Genomic DNA, 20,676 nt, shown 5'->3' with positions numbered 1-20,676 from the left:
TGCGGTCTGCCAGCTCCTAAGAGTGTTATTCGTCGCAAAGACAGAATGCGACAGCCCCTCAGACCTTCTGGGGCCCCTTTCAACCAAGCAGCTGCTAGGCCAGTCCTGGGGGGAAGGGCTGAGGCTGGGGCTAGAACTGGGGCTAGGGTGGGGGGCAGGTGGTCCCGCCTGCTCTAAACTTAGCCTGGAGGAGCCAGTCTGGGCTCTTGTCCCTCCAGCTGTGTCATCAGAGAATATTTTTGGGATTGGCAGCTGCAGGCGCCTCTGCCACTCAGGCCCCAGCCTGGCGGGCGGTTGGGGACCTGGCGGCTGGAGGTGGGAGGGAGGAGGGGAGAGAGGCCCGGGCTGTGGGAGGGGGCTGGGAAGAGAGGCTTTCCGGAGCAGGAAGCCAGGCCGCGGGCAGAGGAGGCTGCGGGGCCCCTCGCAGCAAAGGCAAACAGGAAGGACTGCCCCTGAGCGCTCGGCTCGGGGCCCGGGAATCGCCGCCGCCGCAGAGCCGCAGCTCCGGGCCGAGGGTAAGGAGACGAACCGGGAACCGGCGGCCGGGGGAGAGCTCCGCGGCCGGGTCCCAGCCGCTCACCCCCTCGCAGGCCCCCGCCGCCGCCCCCGGCCTCCGCCGCCCGCCCTTCCCCCGCGCCGCTGCGGGCTGGCCGCGACCGCCGCCACGATGAAGGCGGGCTCCGGGGATCAGGGGAGCCCCCCGTGCTTCCTGCGCTTCCCGCGGCCCGTGCGGGTGGTAAGTGGCGCCGAGGCCGAGCTCAAGTGCGTCGTCCTGGGGGAGCCGCCGCCCATTGTCGTGTGGGAGAAGGGCGGCCAGCAGCTGGCGGCCTCGGAGCGCCTGAGCTTCCCGGCCGATGGCGCCGAGCACGGCCTGCTGCTGAGCGGCGCGCTGCCCACAGACGCGGGGGTCTACGTGTGCCGCGCCCGCAACGCGGCCGGCGAGGCCTACGCGGCGGCCGCCGTCACCGTGCTGGAGCCGCCGGCCCCCGAGTCCGAGCCCCAGCCCGCCGAGCGCCCGCTGCCGCCTCCCGGGGCCGGGGAGGGCGCCCCGGTGTTCCTGGCGGGGCCTCGGTCCCAGTGGGTGCTGCGGGGGGCGCAGGTGGTGCTGACGTGCCAGGTGGGGGGCCTCCCCGCGCCCGCGCTCTACTGGGAGAAGGACGGGATGGCCCTGGACGAAGTGTGGGACAGCGGCCACTTCACTCTCGAGCCTGGCCGCGCCGAAGGCGGCCAGGGCGTGAGCCTAGCGCTGCGCATCCTGGCTGCGCGGCTGCCGGACTCGGGCGTCTACGTGTGCCACGCCCGCAACGCGCACGGCCACGCGCAGGCCGGAGCGCTGCTGCAGGTGCACCAGCCCCCTGAGAACCCGCCCGAGGACCCCGACGAGGCCCCCAAGCCCGTGGTGGAGCCTCTCAAGTGCGCGCCCAAGACCTTCTGGGTGAACGAGGGCAAGCACGCCAAGTTCCGCTGCTACGTGATGGGCAAGCCGGAGCCCGAGATCGAATGGCACTGGGAGGGCCGCCCGCTGCTCTCCGACCGCCGCCGCCTCATGTACCGCGACCGCGACGGCGGCTTCGTGCTCAAGGTGCTCTACTGCCAGGCCAAGGACCGCGGGCTCTACGTGTGCGCAGCGCGCAACTCCGCGGGGCAGACGCTCAGTGCCGTGCAGCTGCACGTCAAAGGTACTGAGACGCGCCCCCCATCCCCGCCCGGGTTTCCCCGGCCCCTGGGGAGGGGCCTCCCGCGCAGCCGCAGAGACGGTGGGGGAGAGAGGCGGAGTAGTCATATACCTTTTCCTGTCCACCTCCTACCCCCAAGATATTCGGATGTAGTAGGTCTCCAGGGTACCCAAGAACTACTTAGCAACCCCCCTAAGTGATTCTGAGGCCGAGAGTGGAAAACGACCCTTTGATAAACGGCTTTAAGGAATGATTGATGTACCAGCCAAGAGGAAGCGCTTCTAGTCCAGTGGATTTCAGCCTTTTTGTTTTACTCCCCCTCCCTCAATTGAAATCCCATGTGGGGCCCCAACATAGGAGACTGATATAAGGAACATTTTAGGTCTAGGTCCAGATTTATACCATGTACTTATAAAGCCTATCAGTGAGGACAGTGGTTTATTTTATTGAATATACACTGCATTCCTAACTGGGTCTCCTCGGTGAGTCCTGTGGGAAAGTCTCGGGCTGCAGGGAACACACTGAGAAACTCCTGATTCACACCAAAGGGAAGTTTGAGGGAGGAAACATGCCCTTTTACGAAACTGCTCTCCATGTTCGAAAGAAGAAGGTGAAGGAGAGGAAATTTCTATTTCACAGTTGAATCATCAACAATATTTCACAAATGCTTACAGTGCTCATAAACAGAAAACCCGAAGGGGCGGAACGCAGCCCCCCACTGGAAGGTAAACTCTCCATAATTGGAGCTCATCACAGCTGGAGGGATTATACCGTCACTAGTTACTACCCACCTTGTTCCCTCGGAGGAAGAAAAGTTGGCAAATCCCGCCAGCCCTGCCTGGTGCTCAGTCAGGCGTATGGTCCCTGTGTTGTCCTGCTAAGGTCTGATACACCCCAAACCCGCGGGGCCACACTAACTAACACCACCAGGAAAGAGAAGCCCAGTGGGAAGGCAGAGCTTGCCCACACCTTCGGGACAAAGTTGATGCCCCAATGGCCTCATAACCCACCGGTCATTTCTATCATCATTTCTTTTGGTAGAGTGCCGTTTTGAAAATGACTAAAGGACTTTTTATATATATTTTTCACTGCACTTTTAAAAAATCATTTTGTGTATTTATTTATTTATGTTCACCAGGATAATTGTACCCCTTGACCATCATCCTCTATTCTCCCTCCTGCCCTTCCCTCTGGTACCCCGCAGTTTGTTCTCTATACTTGAGAGTCTATTCCTTGGTTTGCCCCCCCTTTTTCCCCTGTTTGCTCGTTTGTTTTGATTCTTAAATTCTACATACAAGTGAGATCATATGGTATTTGTCTTTCTCTGAGCGACTTATCTCGCTCAGCATTCTATTCTCTAGCTCCACCCAGGTGAAAGCAACTAAAGTATTTTATTTTTTTTAATATATCTTTAAAGATTTTATTTATTTATTTGACAGAGAGAGACACAACAAGAGAGGGAACACAGCAGAGGAGTGGGAGAGGGAGAAGCAGGCTTCCCTCTGAGCAGGGAGCCCGATGTGGGGCTCAATCCCAGGACCCTGGGATCATGACCTGAGCTGAAGGCAGACACTTAACGACTGAGCCACCCAGGCACCCCGATTAAAGTACTTTAAAAGAGAAATTCGTGGGTCGCCTGGGTGGCTCAGTGTGTTAAGCCGCTGCCTTCGGCTCAGGTCATGATCCCAGGGTCCGAGGATCGAGTCCTGCATCGGGCTCCTTGCTCAGCAGGGAGCCTGCCTCTCTCTCTGCCTCTACCTGCCTCTCTGCCTGCTTGTGTGCTTTCTCTCTCTCTCTTTCTGACAAATAAATAAGTAAAATCTTAAAAAAAAAAAAAAAAAAGAAATTCGACTCAGACCCTTGCAGAATTTGTGTAGGGCCCCGAGAGACCCCAGGGAACAGCTTGAAACTCACTGATGGGATCCAAGCCCTTCCATCCCCTTCCCAACTTTAAAGTCAGGAAACTTGAGTGGCTGACTCTAGATTTTGGCTTTGGTCATAACCTTGGAGTCCTGGGATCAAGCCTCACATCCCGCATCAGGCTCTGCGCTCAGTGGGGAGTCTGCTTCAGGATTCTCTCTCTAAAATAAATATGTAATTTTTTAATGAATATGTATTTTTTTAAAATAATAAATTCAGGAAACCGAGGCCCAGGATCACCAGAATGGCCTTGCTCAAGGTGATGTGGCTGATGAGTGTCAGGGTCAGACGAGAATTTAGGCCATCTCACTCCCCTTCTGGTGGTTTTCCTGTGATTCCAGAACCCCTGCAGGCCCTGGGAGAAAAATGGCAGGAGCTCATGTGGGTTTAGGCACTTGATGATGCAAGGAGTCCTTCCCCTGGCCGGGCCCCCTCCACAGCCTTTTCCTGCCTCTCCCCTCCACACAGAGCCCCGCCTCCGCTTCACCAGGCCCCTGCAGGACGTGGAAGGTCGGGAGCATGGGATCGCCGTGCTAGAGTGTAAAGTGCCCAACTCTCGCATTCCCACGGCCTGGTTCCGCGAGGACCAGAGGCTGCTGCCCTGCCGCAAGTACGAGCAGATCGAGGAGGGTACCGTCCGGCGCCTCATCATCCACAGGCTGAAGGCAGACGACGACGGTGTCTACCTGTGCGAGATGCGGGGCCGGGTGCGCACCGTGGCCAATGTGACCGTCAAAGGTGGGCTAGCCAGCGGGAGGATGCCGGGGCAGAGGCCAGCCCAGACCCCAGGCTGAGGGATTCGCATGCCTATCTCAGGGCCCATCCTGAAGCGGCTGCCCCGGAAGCTGGACGTCCTCGAGGGAGAGAACGCTGTGCTGCTGGTGGAGACACAAGAAGCTGGGGTCGAGGGGCGCTGGAGCCGCGATGGGGAGGACCTGCCGGCTACCTGCCAGAGCAGCTCTGGCCATATGCACGCCCTGGTCCTTCCAGGGGTCACCCGAGAAGATGCTGGCGAGGTCACCTTTAGCCTGGGCAACTCCCGGACCACCACTCTGCTCAGAGTCAAATGTGAGGGCATGAGCGCCTGTGGGCAGGAGGGCCACCAGATGCCTGAGCCTGGGCTGGCGAGGCGGACTTACGGTGGGAGGGCTGCGGGAGGCTGGAGCAGGGCCGGAATGCACACCCTGCCCTTGTCCTAGGTGTCAAGCACAGCCCACCGGGACCCCCCGTGTTGGCAGAGATGTTCAAGGGCCATAAGAACACAGTGCTGCTGACCTGGAAGCCCCCCGAGCCAGCCCCTGAGACCCCCTTCATCTATCGGCTGGAGCGGCAGGAGGTGGGCTCCGAAGACTGGATTCAGTGCTTCAGCATCGAGAAAGCCGGAGCTGTGGAGGTCCCGGGAGACTGTGTGCCCTCTGAGGGCGACTACCGCTTCCGAGTCTGCACGGTCAGCGAACACGGCCGCAGCCCCCACGTCGTGTTCCACGGGTCCGCTCACCTTGGTGAGTCAGTCCCGTTGGCCCCCACCTGATGGTAGCTGTGCCCCGGTCAGGCCCTCCCCATCTTCTCTCCTCCCTTCCCCAGCCTTTGGTCACCAGCCTGTTCTTGGCCTTCACCTGTGCTGCACACCATTGCCCTCTGCCGCCCCTCTGGTTCTGATGGCCGCGCTCCGTCCCCATCGCAGTGCCCACGGCTCGTCTGGTGGCCGGCCTGGAAGACGTCCAGGTATACGACGGGGAAGATGCTGTCTTCTCCCTGGATCTTTCCACCATCATCCAGGGCACCTGGTTCCTTAACGGGGAAGAACTCAAGAGTCACGAGCCGGAGGGCCAGGTGGAGCCCGGGGCCCTGCGCTACCGCATCGAGCAGAAAGGCCTACAGCACAGGCTCCTCCTACGAGCCGTCCAGCACCAGCACAGCGGGGCCCTGGTGGGCTTCAGCTGCCCGGGCGTTCAGGACTCAGCTGCCCTCACCATCCAAGGTCGGTGCGGGTGGGGACCAGGGCAGACAGATAGGGTCAAGACACAGAAGTCCTGAGTGGGCCCAAACAGAGGGCTCCATGGTCCACAAGGCCTATGTCAACCTACATGCAATGTAGAGGGCGCTCCTTAGTGTCTTCACCTCACAGCCCCCTGCTCTGGTGCGCTTTGTGGTTGAGGGGACTCGGTCACCTTTTTATCTCCAAGACACGGACCCTGGTCCCTAGTCCCTGACTGCTTCCTGTGACCCGTAACATTATCAAAGCAACCTCCTATGTGCCAGGCACAACCATAATCGTCTCACATACATTGTGTTCATTAACACAGTTCTCTCAACAGCCCTATAAGGTAGAGCTCTTTTGTTATCCTGTTTTACAGATAGAGCAGCTGAGTCACAGAGAGGTTAAGTGACTTGGCCAGAATCACCAAGCTATGAGTGTTAGTGCTGAGTGATGAGGCCAGGCATTCTGGCTCCAGAAGCATCCTGTGCCACCTGGGGACACAGGGAAGGAAGGAAATGAGGCCCCCCTGAGCAAGACAGCTCTCGGTGGGCATCTGAAAGTGCAGGGACATGTAGCACTTGCCATCTCACCATTGCTGGCGTGTGTAAGGCCAATTGAGGAATTCCTCGGTGCCGAAGCACAGGGCCCAGAGGTGGTCAGCTGCCGGCACCCTGGGGGGAGGGCAGAGTAAGAACCAGCAACCAGAGTAGCATTTCCAGAATGCAAACTGGGATGTTGCCTGGAGGGCTGGTTGATAAGGCAGATTCTTCTGCCCTTAGACATGTGGGGGGTGCCTAAGAATCTGCATTTCAGCAGACTTCCTAGGAATTCGGTACACTGCACTTGAGAGTTGGTGTGTAAACCCCAGATGATTTTTTTTTTCAATTCCAACAAATGCACTGACAATGACTGCATCATGTGGCCTGACATAGGAACACCCCCCCCCACCGCAGCAGAGAGGGGTGCTGATCCCAGGCAGAGGGTGACGAGGGTGCTGCCTGTGCCCATGCCTCTCCCCACACAGAGAGCCCTGTGCACATCCTGAGCCCCGAGGACAAGGTGTCGTTGACCTTCACGACCTCAGAGCGGGTGGTGCTGACCTGTGAGCTCTCCCGGGTGGACTTCCCAGCGTGCTGGTACAAGGATGGGCAGGAGGTGGAGGAGAGCGAGTCGCTGGTGGTGAAGATGGATGGGCGCAAACACCGTCTGATCCTGCCGGCCGCGGAGGTTCGGGACAGCGGCGAGTTCGAGTGCAGGACGGAGGGGGTCTCTGCCTTCTTCAGTGTCACCGTCCGAGGTCAGCAACTGTGGCAGTCCAGGCTCCTGCCCCTGAGGCTGACTCAAGGGGGCCATGTAAGCCCCACCCCTCGGTCTGCCTGCTTGGGGGGTCCCTTCCGGGGATAGCCTTGCGGGTCAGGGGACATGTTTTCAAATTATTCTGTATTTGCTTCTAAGTCCGCCCTTCACCAACAGCCTCCAGTGTTCTTGCCCTCCACATACCCTGCTCTGAGTAGAGGGTGGGGAAACAAAATTCAAGGGAAGGAGAGACAGGGGGGTCAACATTTATTGGGTACCTACCAGGAGGCGGACATTGTACTAAATACTTCATATATATGCCATTTCATGTAATCTTCATAATTGGATGAGAAGGAATAGATCTCCAGTTCACAGAGAAAGAAACTGAGGCTCAGAGAGGTTGTGCAACTTACCCGTTATCACACAGCCAGCAAACACCATAGCTGGGTTCACATCCAGGTCTGTGCTTACCCTACTGCCTCAGGCCCCCCGGGTCAAAGGGGAGCTTTGAGCATAGTGGACCAGTGGTTCTCAAGCCAGTTCATGTTCTGGGAGCTTCAGAACGACCCTGGAAGCTTATTAAAAATGCATATGCCCAGGCCCCCCAGACACCAGACTGTCCAGGGCAGAGCCCAGGGATCCGCTCTGGGAGGGCAGCTTAGGAACCCCCGATTCAGCTCATCATCATTGCCAGGAGGTCTTCCAGCTGCTGCCTGCATGTCCCCAGTGATGGGGAACTTACTACCTGTAGAGAACAGCTGTATTACTTAGCGGAACTGCTAAGTTGTTCCCACCTCCAGCCCGTCCTGGGGCCAGTGCTCCAGGGGCTCTCTTGAAAGCAGCAGCAAGCGTGGCACTCATGGGGCCCATGATAGTGACCTCCTCTCAATTGAAACAAAGGCTGGCTATGCCTCCCCCTGGCCCGTGTCCCCGCGGAGCCACTTCTGACCCTCTTACCCTCAGGTGCCACGAAATCTCATTGCCTCACCGGCCACACACTCAGTACCCCACGTCCTTGCCCAGACCGCCTGCACAGCATGGCCTCAACCCTCCAGCGTCTCCCTGGGAGGAAGTGGTCTCCTGTGTGGGGGAGGGGGAGTATCTGTGTGACCCCGTCTCTGCTCCCCACCAGACCCCCCGGTGCATATCCTGGACCCCCAGGAGCACGTGTTCGTGCACGCCATCACCTCGGAGTGTGTCATGCTGACCTGCGAGGTGGACCGAGAGGACGCACCCGTGTACTGGTACAAGGATGGGCAGGAGGTGGAAGAAAGTGACTTCGTGGTCCTGGAGAAGGAAGGGCCCCACCACCGCCTGGTGCTGCCTGCCGCCCAGCCTCCGGACGGGGGCGAATTTCAGTGTGTCGCTGGAGACGAGCGTGCCTACTTCACGGTCACCATCACAGGTGGGGGGCCAGGCAGGCCCGTGGGACACTGCCCGGGCAGCCACTGTCCCCAGGCCATGCTTCTCTCTCCCCTTGGCTGATCCCATGTCGTTCCTTGGCCTGCACCCTGAGGGTCAGTCACCCACAGGTGACTGTTGTCATTAACACTGGCCAGGGCTGCAGGATCTACAGGGAAGCTCTGCCCTCTCTGTTCCCCTGCGGAGGGGAGCTTTACGAATGGTAGCTGTACGGTGAGGCGGGGTCGGGGGCAGGCCGGCCCCTGTACTAGGGGGCTCAGGAGATCTGAGGAGCCTGTGGGAGACTCTGGCTTCATCTGGGCACCCAACCCACCTCTCCCTGGTCCCACCTTTCATACGGGCCCTGCCCCAACCCTGAGAATGTAGCACGTTTCTTTAGCAGAGGGTGCCTCCTTGTCTGTGATGCGCTTTGGTGACCATGGTGGGGTCTCCCCGCCAGGCGTGGCTGTCTGAGCAGCCATGAGACCTAATCTCTCCTCTGACACACGGCCCACTTGCCAGGAGGAGGGAATGGCACGGATCAGGCAGGGCAGCGGGGCCCCTGGGTCCCAGCCATGACTGTCCCTGTCCTCCAGACGTCTCCTCGTGGATCGTGTACCCCAGCGGGAAGGTGTATGTGGCAGCCGTGCGCCTGGAGCGCGTGGTGCTGACCTGTGAGTTGTGCCGGCCTTGGGCCGAGGTGCGCTGGACCAAGGACGGCGAGGAGGTGGTGGAGAGTCCCGCACTGCTCCTGCAGAAGGAGGACACTGTCCGCCGCCTGGTGTTGCCCGCTGTCCAGCTTGAGGACTCCGGCGAGTACTTGTGTGAAATCGATGACGAGTCAGCCTCCTTCACCGTCACTGTCACAGGTGTGGGTTCCCCCCAGCTGCCCGGAGCACAGTCCTGAGCCCTTGGGGGAGCTGGCCCGGACCCCCTAGTTAGCTCGCTGGGGAGGAGGGAGGCAGGGCTGCGGGGCATGGACCAAGGATCCCTGCCCAGAAGACCCTGGAGCCCCGTTCCTGAGGGAGCCGTCTCCTCCCTGGCCCCGGGGCCACCGCGGGGAAGAGCAGTGTTCCAACAGCTCGTTTGCTGAGCACTTCCTGTGTGCCGGCCGCTGGGCCAGGGGCTGTGGACGCACGTAGGCTCCGTGCCCTGAGAGCTGCCAGATTAGCTGGCAGCCGTTAACCAGGGGTCGCAAACGGGCAGTCCGTAGGGCCCCATGCAGCCCACAGATGTGTTTTGTTTGGCCTGCAGAGTCTTACCAAAGTCAGGACAGTTCAAATAACAATCCGGAGTTATGCGTCCTCTTGAAAAAGCCGAAGACCCGGCGGCTCTGGTCCCGCTTCCCCCCGTGGCGACGAACAGCTGGCGCTGAGTAGCAGCTGCCCCCATAACACGGGGCCCACGGTCCTCGGTCCTTGCCTCCTCGCCGTGCCTCTCTGCCCCTCCCCAGACTGCTTCAGCCACTGACCTTCCCACCTGGCCCCTGTGGGCATTTGCGTTTGCGACCCCTGTGTTAAACCAATAAACGCGCAAATAAATGTACAGTGGACACCTCGTGACAAGTGCTGCAAAGGATGAGAGCCGAGGGCTCGAGAGAGGAGAACAGGAGAGTCAGGGCGGGCATCGGAGAGAGGCCCCGTACCACCTGTAGGAGCCAGCCCTGGGCTGGGTCTGGACACCTGGCGGCAAGCAGACAGACATGCTCACTTCTCCCTGGGAGCGCACAGCCTGGCAGGAAAGCCAGACACGCGAGACGGTCTTAGACGTGCATTGTCCAGTGTTGTGATAGGGTGCGGCGGGAGCTTGAGGCCGGGGGGCTGCTGGCCCTGTGCGCAGGCAGGAAGTGCCTTCAAACTGGATACTTGCGGCAGGAGCTGAGTTAGCTAAGCTAACTCAGTGGGGTCAGGCGTGGACTGAAGGTTGTGGGGAGAATGTTTAAAGCTGGAAAAGCACAGGACGACTATGGAAGTGATGGTGGTTCCTTCGGTGCTGGAAACTTGAGGGCTGCAGCCCACGGTGCCATTCCCAGTGTGTCAGGGGGAGGGGGAGCGTGATAGGGGAGTGTTGTTGCAGGTCCTAGGCAGCTCTGGGGGGCACAGAAGAGCCCCGCTGGCTTCACTGGAGTGCCCACCCCGTACCTGGCACCGTCTCGTTGCCCTGGCCCCTGCCCTGGCCCGGGAGTGATGACGCTTCAGTCCAGGCTGAGCTACTTAGCACGCCCCACCCACGAACACACACTCTCTCTGCATTCCAGATGCAGCCTGGCACACACAAGCCACAAAGCCGAAGAGGCCTTCCTGCACATGTTCTGTCCTATAGTGAGGCCCTTCAGGCTCTGGCCAGACATAACGGCATCCACACACATTTCCACCCACACTTGGCCTCCCCACAAAACACCAGATTCTTCACGGGGAACTTGACACAAGCACCACCTTGGCTTTGGGCCAGGGAGAACCAAGTCTGATGCCAAGCTGAGGTCCCGCAGCTGTGCCCACACCCCAGCCCCATCACCGTACCCCATCTTCACCCGAGTGCCCATTACCTCCCCCTCCACCACAGGCAGCCACTCCTCTGCAACTTGCCAGCCTTGCTGGTCCCCAGAGAACCAGCCGGCATCCTCTAGAGTCTAAGAACCAACCGTAAGGGAGGTGGGTGGCGGAGGCAGAGGACTTGAGTGTGTGCTGGTGAGCTCATCTGCCCATGCGCGACTCTGCAAACAGTGGGACCGGGAAGCTAGCAGTTCCCGAGACTCACCACCAGGGGGCTGAAGGTTAGAGGCGCTCTGAAAGTGTCCTGGAAGCTAGAAGATTCTGAGACAGACATCCAGGGAGCTTGGGAGCAGGGGCAGGCTTGGGCTCAGGGCAGGGCACCAGTCACTTCTTGTGTTGACACAGCTCCTTTTCTGTGGAAGAGTGACCGGTTTGGAGCAGTTGGAAATGAATTCCCAGAATCAGTGTTGAGCATCCCTGGGGAACCCTCCGACAGGTGTTGGCAACTCATACACAGACGCAAAAATCATTACTGAGTTCTGCCAGCCTTGGCTTGCAATCCCTACCACTGCTCACGGAGTCTGAGCCTCGCTTTCCCAGATGGCGGTTCTTTCTCTCCCCCCGCCCCCCGCTGCCGGCCCCCGCCACAGAGCAGGTGTAGCCAGGTGTGACCTTAAAGAGGTTGGGTAATCACTCTGTGCCTCAGTTTCTTTGTCTGGAAAACAGGGATAAGACAATACCTACCTCTTCGGATCGCTGTGAGGGTTCAATGTGTAAGGTGCTTAGGGCTATTCTGGAACGTTAGGAAATAATACTTATTAGAATCCCAGATCTTTCTCTTTTTTTTTTTTTAAGATTTTATTTATTTACTTGACAGAGATCACAAGTAGGCAGAGAGGCAGGCAGAGAGGAGGAAGCAGGCTCCCTGCTGAGCAGAGAGCCTGATGCTGGGCTCCATCCCAGGACCCTGGGATCATGGCCTGAGCAGAAGGCAGAGGCTTTAACCCACTGAGCCACCCAGGCGCTCCAGAAATCCCGGATCTCTTATTCACAATTCTGCTCTAAAAGAACCTCTTAAGATCAGAAGTCTTTTTGTTAATTTGGTTATGCAAAATCATTTCAGTAAAACCTGACATTAACTTCTGTGAAACGATTTCTACTCTTTAATTATCCTGCCTAGAGTGAGTGTACCTATAGGCTACCCGGGAAAAGCGTTAGTATGGTTGATTGCGGGGCGGGGTGCCCCAGAGGGGGCAAGGAGAAGCAGGTGTGTGATCTATGATAAATGCACCATTTCTGGGATCTGACGCTTTCTGGATTTCCAGCCCTGTGGATTTCAGAGAGCAGGACCTAGACCTCTTACCCTTGTTATGAGTATCCTTATCACATTATTGTGAGTGACAGGGACTTCTTGTTGCCTGGGAGGCCGACGGCGAGTGTGTGACAGCCTGTGATCGCCCCCCTCTGCAGAGCCCCCAGTGCGCATCATATATCCCCGGGATGAGATGACCTTGATCGCCGTGAGCTTGGAATGCGTGGTGCTGAGGTGTGAGCTGTCCCGGCAGGACGCCCCCGTGCGCTGGTACAAGGATGGGCTGGAGGTCGAGGAGAGCGAGGCCCTGGTGCTGGAGAGCGACGGGCCACACCACCGCCTGGTGCTGCCTGCCGCCCAGCCCGAGCAGGGGGGCGAGTTCGTATGTGATGCAGGAGATGACTCGGCCTTCTTCACTGTCACCATCACAGGTGGGCGGTCTCTGTGCATCCTGGGGAGCTAGAGAGGCAGGAGGCTAAGGAACACACCCCCTACCTTCTCACTTCCTGAATCTTAGGGCCCCCTCCCACACACCTGCCCCCAGGAAGCCTACCCCTCCCCCAGCTTCCTCATTCTCAGCCAGCAGAGAGCTCTGGCTTGCCCAGATCAGGCCGTGACAGTGACTGGAGGCCTGGTGGAGGGAGCCCAGCAGTTAGGAGCCTTCAGTCATCAAATATTTATCAAGCAACTCCGGTGTGCTCAGCACCGTTCTGAATGCGGATAGAGAAGCAAGCCAGTAAGAGCAGCCCTCCAGTTCTCCACTCGAATTCGAGTTCATGGAACTCGAATTCTAGTGAGGATGGACAACCAGTAGGTGATAAGTACATCAGAGGAAAGAGGGGTACGGAGTCGGGGCCACATGGGGGGAGTGTGCACTGGGGCCAGCTAGGTCGGGGACTACCTCTCCCTGTCAGTGGGACTGTGGACAAATTCTTTTCCTCTAAAGAGTCCTCAAGTCCTCATCCACAAAGCGAAGCCGACATCGGTGCGGTAGTGTCAGGTTACCTGTGCCAAGAGCCGTAGTGCGCTTAACGTGGCTCCTGGGACACAGCAGGTGCCCGTGGAGGTCGTCACCCGGGGCCCAAGAGCTGCTCTGGGAAGAGAGAGGGCTGAGAAGCCAGCGGTGGGGGGTGGGGGAGGACTCAGGTAGAGGCCTGTGGCTGAGCCTGAGCCCCACTCCCTTCGTCTGTCCGTCTGCCAGCCCCTCCAGAGAAGATTGTGCACCCGGCAGCCCGCTCACTGGACCTGCAGTTTGCGGCCCTGGGGCGCGTGGAGCTGCGCTGCGAGGTGGCCCCTGCCGGGTCCCAGGTGCGCTGGTACAAAGATGGGCTGGAGGTGGAGGCATCAGACACGTTGCTGCTGGGAGCCGAGGGGCCTGTGCGCACCCTGACTCTGCCCCACGCCCAGCCTGAGGACGCCGGGGAGTATGTGTGCGAGACTCGTGACGAAGCTGTCACCTTCAATGTCAGCGTGGCTGGTGGGTGCTTCCTGCCGGCCTGGGTGCGGGAGGGGGGAGTAAGGCCAAGCCGACATGCTCCTGTTTCTGTCCAGAGCCCCCAGTCCAGTTCCTCGCCCCAGAGGCATCCCCTGCCCCACTCTGTGTGGCCCCCGGCGAGCCAGTAGTGCTGAGCTGTGAAGTGTCCCGGGCTGGCGCCCTGGTCTTCTGGAGTCACAACGGGAGCCCCGTCCAGGAGCGCGAGGGCCTGGAGTTCCAGGCCGAGGGCCCCCGCCGCATCCTCCGCATCCAGGCTGCAGAGCTGACCCACGCAGGCCTCTACACCTGCCAGTCGGGGACAGCCCCGGGGGCCCCCAGCCTCAGCTTCACCGTGCAAGTGGCTGGTAAGTATGGCCTGGACTGAAGGCCTGAGAGAGCTGTACCCCCAAACCCGTATGAATCTCCCCCAACTTCTCTAGCGTGCTTTGTCCATCCCTCTCCCACCTCTCTTGGCATCTTGCTTCTTTCTCACTGCCCCCCTCTTAGCCCTCAGGCCTCTCCCTCCCAGTGACCCCCCGCTCTGACCCACAGAGCCCCCGGTGCGGGTGGTGGCCCCCGAGGCAGCCCAGACGAGGGTTCGCAGCACCCCAGGCGGGGACCTAGAGCTGGTGGTGCACCTCTCCGGGCCAGGGGGCCCTGTGCGCTGGTACAAGGACGGGGAGCGACTGGCAAGCCAGGGGCGGGTGCAGTTGGAGCAGGCCTGGGCAAGGCAGGTGCTGCGGGTGCAGGGGGCACGGAGCGGGGACGCTGGGGAGTACCTGTGTGACACGCCCCAGGACAGCCGCATCTTCCTCGTCAGCGTGGAAGGTAACAATGCACCCCTCACGCCCTGTGGACCCTGGCACCCCATATTCCACACCTTTGCCCCATCCTGGGACCCCCTCCGCCCCTGACCCCCACCTTGCTACCTCTGCCTCTAACTGATGCATGCACAACTGGGATGAGGGTTCAAGCCTCCCTTTTTCAGGAACCCTCCTTTTTTCAGGAAGCCTCCTTTTTTCAGGAACCACATAGCGCAGTGGTTAAAAGCAGGGGCTCTGAGGTCAACTCACCCTGGTTCCGACCTGGGTTCTGCTTGCCAGTAGTGTATGACTCTGGCAAGTTGCTTCACCTCCCTGAGCCCTGGCTCTGAAGTGGAGGGATGGTGCTTGTCTTCTAAGGCTGTAGTGAGAGTTAAGAGAAATGGGGTCGATGGTAAATGATCTGTTATGGAGTCAGAGGCAGGCCAGGATTGAGAGAAGGTGGCTAGGAGGGGCAGGGAGCTGGCATCTTGTCCTTCGGGACACCCTCATGGTCCTCAGGAAAGATGTTTCCAATAACTGGGAGATGCACCCCCAGGAGAGGAGGAAAAGGAGGGAGAGGGAAAGACACAGCCCACCTCACTACCTGACCCCATCCCCCAGAACCACCACAGGCAAAGCTGGTCTCAGAGCTGACACCTCTCACTGTCCACGAGGGAGATGATGCCACCTTCCGGTGTGAAGTCTCCCCACCGGACGCCGAGGTCACCTGGCTACGCAATGGGGCCGTTGTCACTCCAGGGCCCCAGCTAGAGATAGGCGAACACGGTATGAGCCGCACGCTGACGGTGCGAGGCTGCCAGCTCAACGACGCGGGGACGGTGACCGCCCGAGCAGGGGGCACAGCCACAAGCGCCCGGCTCCACGTTCGAGGTCTGGTCCTGATGGGGAGGGAGTGGTCTTGGCTTCTGTCCCTGTTTGCCCAACCCTGGCCCTAGCAGATATGTCCACGCGCCCCGGGATCATGGGCCAGGGAGCAGGGTGTCAGGCTCTGTGCCCCCTGCCCCTTCCATCTCAAGAAACAGAGCTACTGTTCCTGCGGCGCCTGCAGGACATGCGGGCTGAGGAAGGCCAGGATGTGTGCCTTGAAGTGGAGACGGGTCGAGTGGGTGCAGCGGGGGCCGTGCGCTGGCTGCGAGCTGGGGGGCCCTTACCCCATGACTCGCGCATGTCCGTGGCCCAGGATGGCCATGTCTACCGCCTCTTCATCCACGGTGTCGTGCTGGCTGACCAGGGCACATACGGCTGTGAGAGCCACCACGATCGCACCCTGGCCAGACTCAGCGTGAGGCGTGAGTGTCCTGTCTTCTCCTAATGCACCACCCACCCCTGACACAGCCTTTCCTGGCTGGCCCAGGGCCCCTCACACCCCCACCAAAGTGCCCCTCACCACTGAGGCAAGTTAGCCCCGCCTGGCCTCTAGAAGTGTGACCTGAAGCAGCCTGCCCAAAGCAAAACTTTCCTTTTTTAGTGTTTTCTATGTACCTTAGAAGTTCATGTGGATTTTGCATTCCATTTCACATGTCCAAGTTGGCTTTGCTGTAAACATAAATATTATACTCCAGAAAGACCTGCCGTGTTATCCCTCGGTCACACGCCCCAGGATACATGGGCCCATTTGGCAAAGAACAATCCCACCCCACAAGCCGGAGCTTTCCATTAACTGTGAGACCTCATGCAAATGAGTTAACCTATCTGAGCCAAGTCTTCTTAAGAATGGGGGTGATCCCTACTCCAGGGATCTTTGGGAACGTTCATGAAGATAACATAAAAGATGCCCACACACAGCTTGGTAAATGATTGCTGTTGCTTCTAATTTATCTTCTAATTTATTTCATTCATGTAATCACAATAAACCCATGTCTCAATGCTATTAACCTGTACAACTGGGAAAACTAAGGCCCAGAGAGGTCAAGCAGTTTGCAAAAGGTCACACAGCACCCAAACTACATGGCAGAGTTGGGGTCGAATCCCAGCGTGTCTGACTTCAATTTCTGTGCTCCTTCCAGTGTCAGAGCACCCCTCACCCAGATCTCTCAACCCTCCAACTGCAGCTCACCCCCTTCATGTGTGCCCTCCCCTAACAGCAACAAGCCCCTCCCCCCAAGTTGGCCTGCTGGGCTCCTTTCTCCCTGTACCCTGGTTCTGAGCTTCTTTCCATACGGGCTCAGGTTGGGTGGTAGAGGTGGTACAGGCAGGGCCAAGGGGGTGCGTGAGCCCTCAAAACCCCTGCTCAGAGCTGGAGCCCTCATTCTCCCTCTCTCTCCATCTCCCCCAATCAGCGAAGCAGCTGAGGGTGCTGCGGCCTCTGGAGGATATGACCATCATTGAGGGGGGCAGTGCCACCTTCCAGCTGGAGCTGTCCCAGGAGGGTGTGGCTGGGGAGTGGGCCCAGGGTGGAGTGCGGCTGCAGCCGGGGCCCAAGTGCCACGTGCATGCTGAGGGCCGCACTCACCGCCTGGTGCTCAGCAGCCTGGGCCCGGCCGACTCAGGCTGCGTCTCCTTCACCGTGGATTCCCTGCGCTGTGCAGCCAGACTCACTGTGAGAGGTGCGGATGCTGTGCTCACTGCCTGCCTACTGACTGTGTGACTCTACTGATCCCCCTACCTGTGTGGCCCCCACTGACCAAGCCTGTCAGAGTGTGACACCCCTGATACGTTGGCCCCGTGTGGCCCCAGAGACTGCTCTGCTTGAGTGTGACTCCTTTGACCCATCCGGTCATCCAGCGTGACTCCACTGACCTTCTGGTCCCTGCAAACCACTGACCGTGCCACTGTGAGCCAGCCTGTGCTGGTGTGGTCCCTATTGTCTGCCTGCCTGACCATGGCCCCACTGACCACTCTGAGTGTGACCCCACTGACCACACCTGCCTGCTGTGAAACCCCCCCCACTACTTGCCTCATTGGGCCTCTCTGGCCACTCCAGTCCTAGTGATCCTCTAACTGCCTGAGGATGACCCCTCTAGCAACTCTGCTTGAGTGTCCCCCATTTGTCCAGCCCACCGTGTTCCCTTCCAACTGCACCTGTTCTAGAGTCATCCCCATTGCCCTTCTGAATCCATCATGTTCCCCACTGGCCAGTGTCACCTGTCCATTCCAGCCAAGTGTGGTCCTCCTCACCGACCATGCTTGCCTATGGGTGACTCCACTGGCATTTCTGCTTTGGTCGCCACCCCATGCCCCTCTAGCCCCAGCATGTCCCCCACTGGCCACCTTAAAGTATGACACCCCCTGTTGGTCACTCCTGTCCCATTGACCCACATGGCCCTGTCCTATCCTCCACTGACCAGCATCCCACTTGGATCCCCAGCACATTCTCTGCCTCACTAGTGGTCTCCACTGATCACCTTTCCTAAATGTGTCCACCACTGACCCCTGTGCCCAAGTATGTCTTCCGTCTCCCACTCCCAGAGGCCCCAGTGACCATTGTGCGGGGGCTACAGGACCTAGAGGTGACCGAGGGAGACACAGCTACATTGGAGTGCGAGCTTTCTCAGGCCTTGGCTGATGTCACCTGGGAGAAGGTCAGAGCCCAGCCCACCTTGGCATCATAAGGAGGGAAACAACTAATATTCACTGTAGGGGTGTGCCTGGCACTGTGCTCAGATTTACATTTACTTTACACTTAAACCTCTAATCCTTACAACAGCCCTATGAAGAAGGTCTTGCGATCTCAGTGTTACCTGGAAGGAGCCTGAGGCTCAGTGGGGTTAAGTATTGCCCAGGGACAGACAAAAGGGGTAGAGCCCTAACGTCCCCAAAGGGGACACCTTCCCAACAAGGCTCTTTGCTCTCAGCGATGCCCTCAAGGCTTTTGACAGCCAGATCCCAGCTTGAGAGCCAGAAAGGCAAAAACGCGCCTGGAAACTGCCTGACAATAGAGGGCGCCGCCGCCGCCTCCCAGGACGGTGTCCAGCGGAGTTCACCCTGACCCTCTGCAACTCTCGCCCCTAGGACGGGTGCCTCCTCACCCCCAGCCCTCGGCTCAGGCTCCAGGCCCTCGGCACGCGTCGACTTCTCCAGCTGCGGCGATGCAGCCCCTTGGACGCCGGGACCTACAGCTGTGCAGTGGGGGCGGCTCGCGCCGGGCCCGTCCGCCTGGTTGTGCACGGTGGGTTCCGGGTGCTGCCGGGGCTGGGCAATGCTGTGCGCGCGGGGGCTGCGGACCCGACTGGCCCGGGACTGACTGCTGTGCTTCCAGAGAGAAGGGCGGGGAGTGGGCGTGGTCGGGTTCCGCCCCGCCCCACCTCACGCCTCCCGCTCCGCCCCAGAGCGCAACGTGTCTGTGCTCTCCGAGCTCCGGTCTGTTCGCGCCCGCGAAGGTGACGGCGCCACGTTCGAGTGCACCGTGTCGGAGGTCGAGACCACGGGGAGCTGGGAACTCGGAGGCCGTCAGCTGAGACCCGGAGGCCACGTCCGCATCCGACAGGAAGGTCTGGCAGACTTTCTTCCCACTCCGGTCCCTTGCTGCCCCGCCCCTGACTCAGACAGGCCCCGCCCTACTAGGATAAGCCCCGCCCCAGCTCGAGTGGGCACCGCCCCATACCCCAACGAGCAGTCTCCCGGTCTTTCTCGGGTCTCCAGCTCTGAGCCCTCCTTCCTGGACCGCTCCTCTTTCCCTTCGGCGACCCAATTCTGCCCAGCCCGGCGCACATTTGCCGCGTCCAAACCGACCCCGTGACCTACACCGGCCCACCCTCATCCCCGAACCTTCCCCAGTGGTGGCTCCTGCCTCGCTTAGCGCCTCCCTCACGTACCCAGGGAAGAAACATATTCTGGTGCTGAGCGAGCTGCGCCCGGAGGACGCCGGTGAGGTCCGCTTCCAGGCGGGTCCCGCCCAGTCCGTGGCTCAGCTGGAGGTGGAGGGTAAGCAACTGGGGAGGAACGGGAGGGAGTGGGTATCATCTTCCCTCCCCCTCGGGAGACTCAGGCTGGCGGCTGGTCCTGGGAACGCTGCCTCCCCGCCTCCCAGCCTCCCTTCCTCGAGGGACTCTTCTGGGGGAGGGTCCCCTTCTTGGGGAGGAGGAGACTTTGGGGTACAGAGGAACGGGCTAGTGCCATGGAGATCTGAGACCAGGAGTGGAGGCTGCAGAGGGAGGGAAGATGCCTCTCGCCTCCTGGGGCCCCTGGGTGTTCCTATTAACTTAAGCTCTCCTCCTCACCCCCAGCACTGCCTCTCCAGATGTGCCGCCGCCCCCCTAGAGAGAAGACGGTTCTGGTCGGCCGCAGGGCCGTACTGGAGGTGACTGTGTCCCGCTCGGGGGGCCACGTGTGCTGGTTGCGGGAGGGGGTCGAGCTGTGCCCCGGAGACAAGTATGAGCTGCGCAGCCACGGTCCCACCCACAGCCTGGTCATCCATGACGTGCGACCTGAGGACCAGGGCACCTACAGCTGCCAGGCCGGTCAGGACAGCGCCCACACACGGTTGCTGGTGGAGGGTGAGTGAAGCTGACTGGGCAGAGGTCAGAGGGGCAGGATGGCTGGCTAGGAAGGAGGGGTGGCCTGGCAGCTGGTGGGCTGAGACACACCTACCAGAGGTTTTCCAGGACTTGGGATGACCATTTGGTTCTGGGGTGTACTGGAGGTCTGGAGTGGGGGAGGGGCTGAGGAGAGGAGGGAGCCCTGTGTTCTCCACAGGAACCATTTGCTTCAGGTCAGCTGTTCCCGGCTTTCTGTGCCCTTTCCCGTTCAGGCTTCTCGCTCCCTCCTGACTCTGGACCACATCTGTCTCTCTTGAATGCCCCATTGGTACCCTAGTTCCTCTCCTTCCCACCTACTGGCCCCTTGGTCTATGCCCCCACCTGCTTCTCACCCCCCTCCTGCTCTCTGCCGTCCTGGCTTCTGCCCTTCCTGGTGAGCTCCATATCAGTCTGAGCAGAGGGCTCCTGAGCTAGTCCCATTTCCTTCCTCTTCCACGTGGAATGCCCCACCCTCCTGCATCTCCTCCAGACTCGTGTCTTGTCCCACTCCTAACCAGGGGCTGACCCATTCCCCCCCACCACCGCACCCCACAGACATCCCTGATAGAGGCCCAGGAAGGGTGGGGCAGGGCGTGAGGACCCAGCTCTTCCTATGTGGGTTCCTGGGCTCTGCCAGGGGAGAGGACAGTGGTGCCCACTCTCTCCCCAGCCCCACGCCGAGTCATTCCTCTGCAGGTAGCTAGGAGGACCGAACCAGGCCAGGCAGGTGCCCTCGGACAGCTTGGAAGGCGTGTGCCCATACCCTGGGCAGGGGTTGGGGGAGCAGGGGAACCAGAGGTGTTGAGAGACAATAAAGTGGTATAGTCCTTTTTCCTGGCTCTCT

The 20,676-nt window shown here is 59.8% G+C and overlaps 1 protein-coding gene across 5 annotated transcripts; it reads left to right on the top strand.

The window, feature by feature from the left end:
* The first annotated feature begins 136 nt into the window (after positions 1–136).
* OBSL1 (obscurin like cytoskeletal adaptor 1) lies at positions 137–20,663 on the top strand. 5 transcript variants are annotated; one of them, XM_032857304.1, is made up of 21 exons: positions 137–1,679; positions 4,065–4,334; positions 4,413–4,664; positions 4,796–5,098; positions 5,281–5,577; positions 6,602–6,874; positions 8,006–8,278; positions 8,871–9,143; positions 12,237–12,509; positions 13,280–13,555; positions 13,630–13,917; positions 14,105–14,380; positions 14,977–15,246; positions 15,393–15,665; positions 16,656–16,922; positions 17,785–17,897; positions 18,328–18,484; positions 18,645–18,806; positions 19,135–19,239; positions 19,542–19,811; positions 20,066–20,663. In XM_032857304.1, the coding sequence occupies exons 1-21, from the start codon at positions 668–670 to the stop codon at positions 20,128–20,130; spliced, it is 5,748 nt and encodes a 1,915-aa protein (XP_032713195.1). In that variant the 5' UTR covers positions 137–667; the 3' UTR covers positions 20,131–20,663. The 5 variants fall into 5 exon arrangements, with proteins under 5 accessions (XP_032713195.1, XP_032713199.1, XP_032713196.1 ...); XM_032857305.1 differs by having other exon boundaries at positions 616–1,679; positions 20,529–20,663; XM_032857306.1 differs by lacking the exon at positions 14,105–14,380 and having other exon boundaries at positions 616–1,679.
* Positions 20,664–20,676: the final 13 nt, after the last annotated feature.

The sequence above is a fragment of the Lontra canadensis genome, unplaced genomic scaffold (assembly GCF_010015895.1).
Source record: "Lontra canadensis isolate GAN:19392208 unplaced genomic scaffold, GSC_riverotter_1.0 scaffold13, whole genome shotgun sequence".
Classification (NCBI taxonomy): domain Eukaryota; kingdom Metazoa; phylum Chordata; class Mammalia; order Carnivora; family Mustelidae; genus Lontra; species Lontra canadensis.
This window is presented reverse-complemented; position numbering and strand designations above follow the sequence as displayed.

Coding starts and splice junctions, on each gene's coding strand:
- OBSL1 (XM_032857304.1), top strand. CDS start 668: ATGAAGGCGGGCTCCGGGGATCAGGGGAGCCCCCCGTGCTTCCTGCGC. Junction 4,665..4,795: donor CACTCTGCTCAGAGTCAAAT/GTGAGGGCATGA, acceptor CCCTTGTCCTAG/GTGTCAAGCACAGCCCACCG. Junction 18,807..19,134: donor CGTCCGCATCCGACAGGAAG/GTCTGGCAGACT, acceptor TCACGTACCCAG/GGAAGAAACATATTCTGGTG.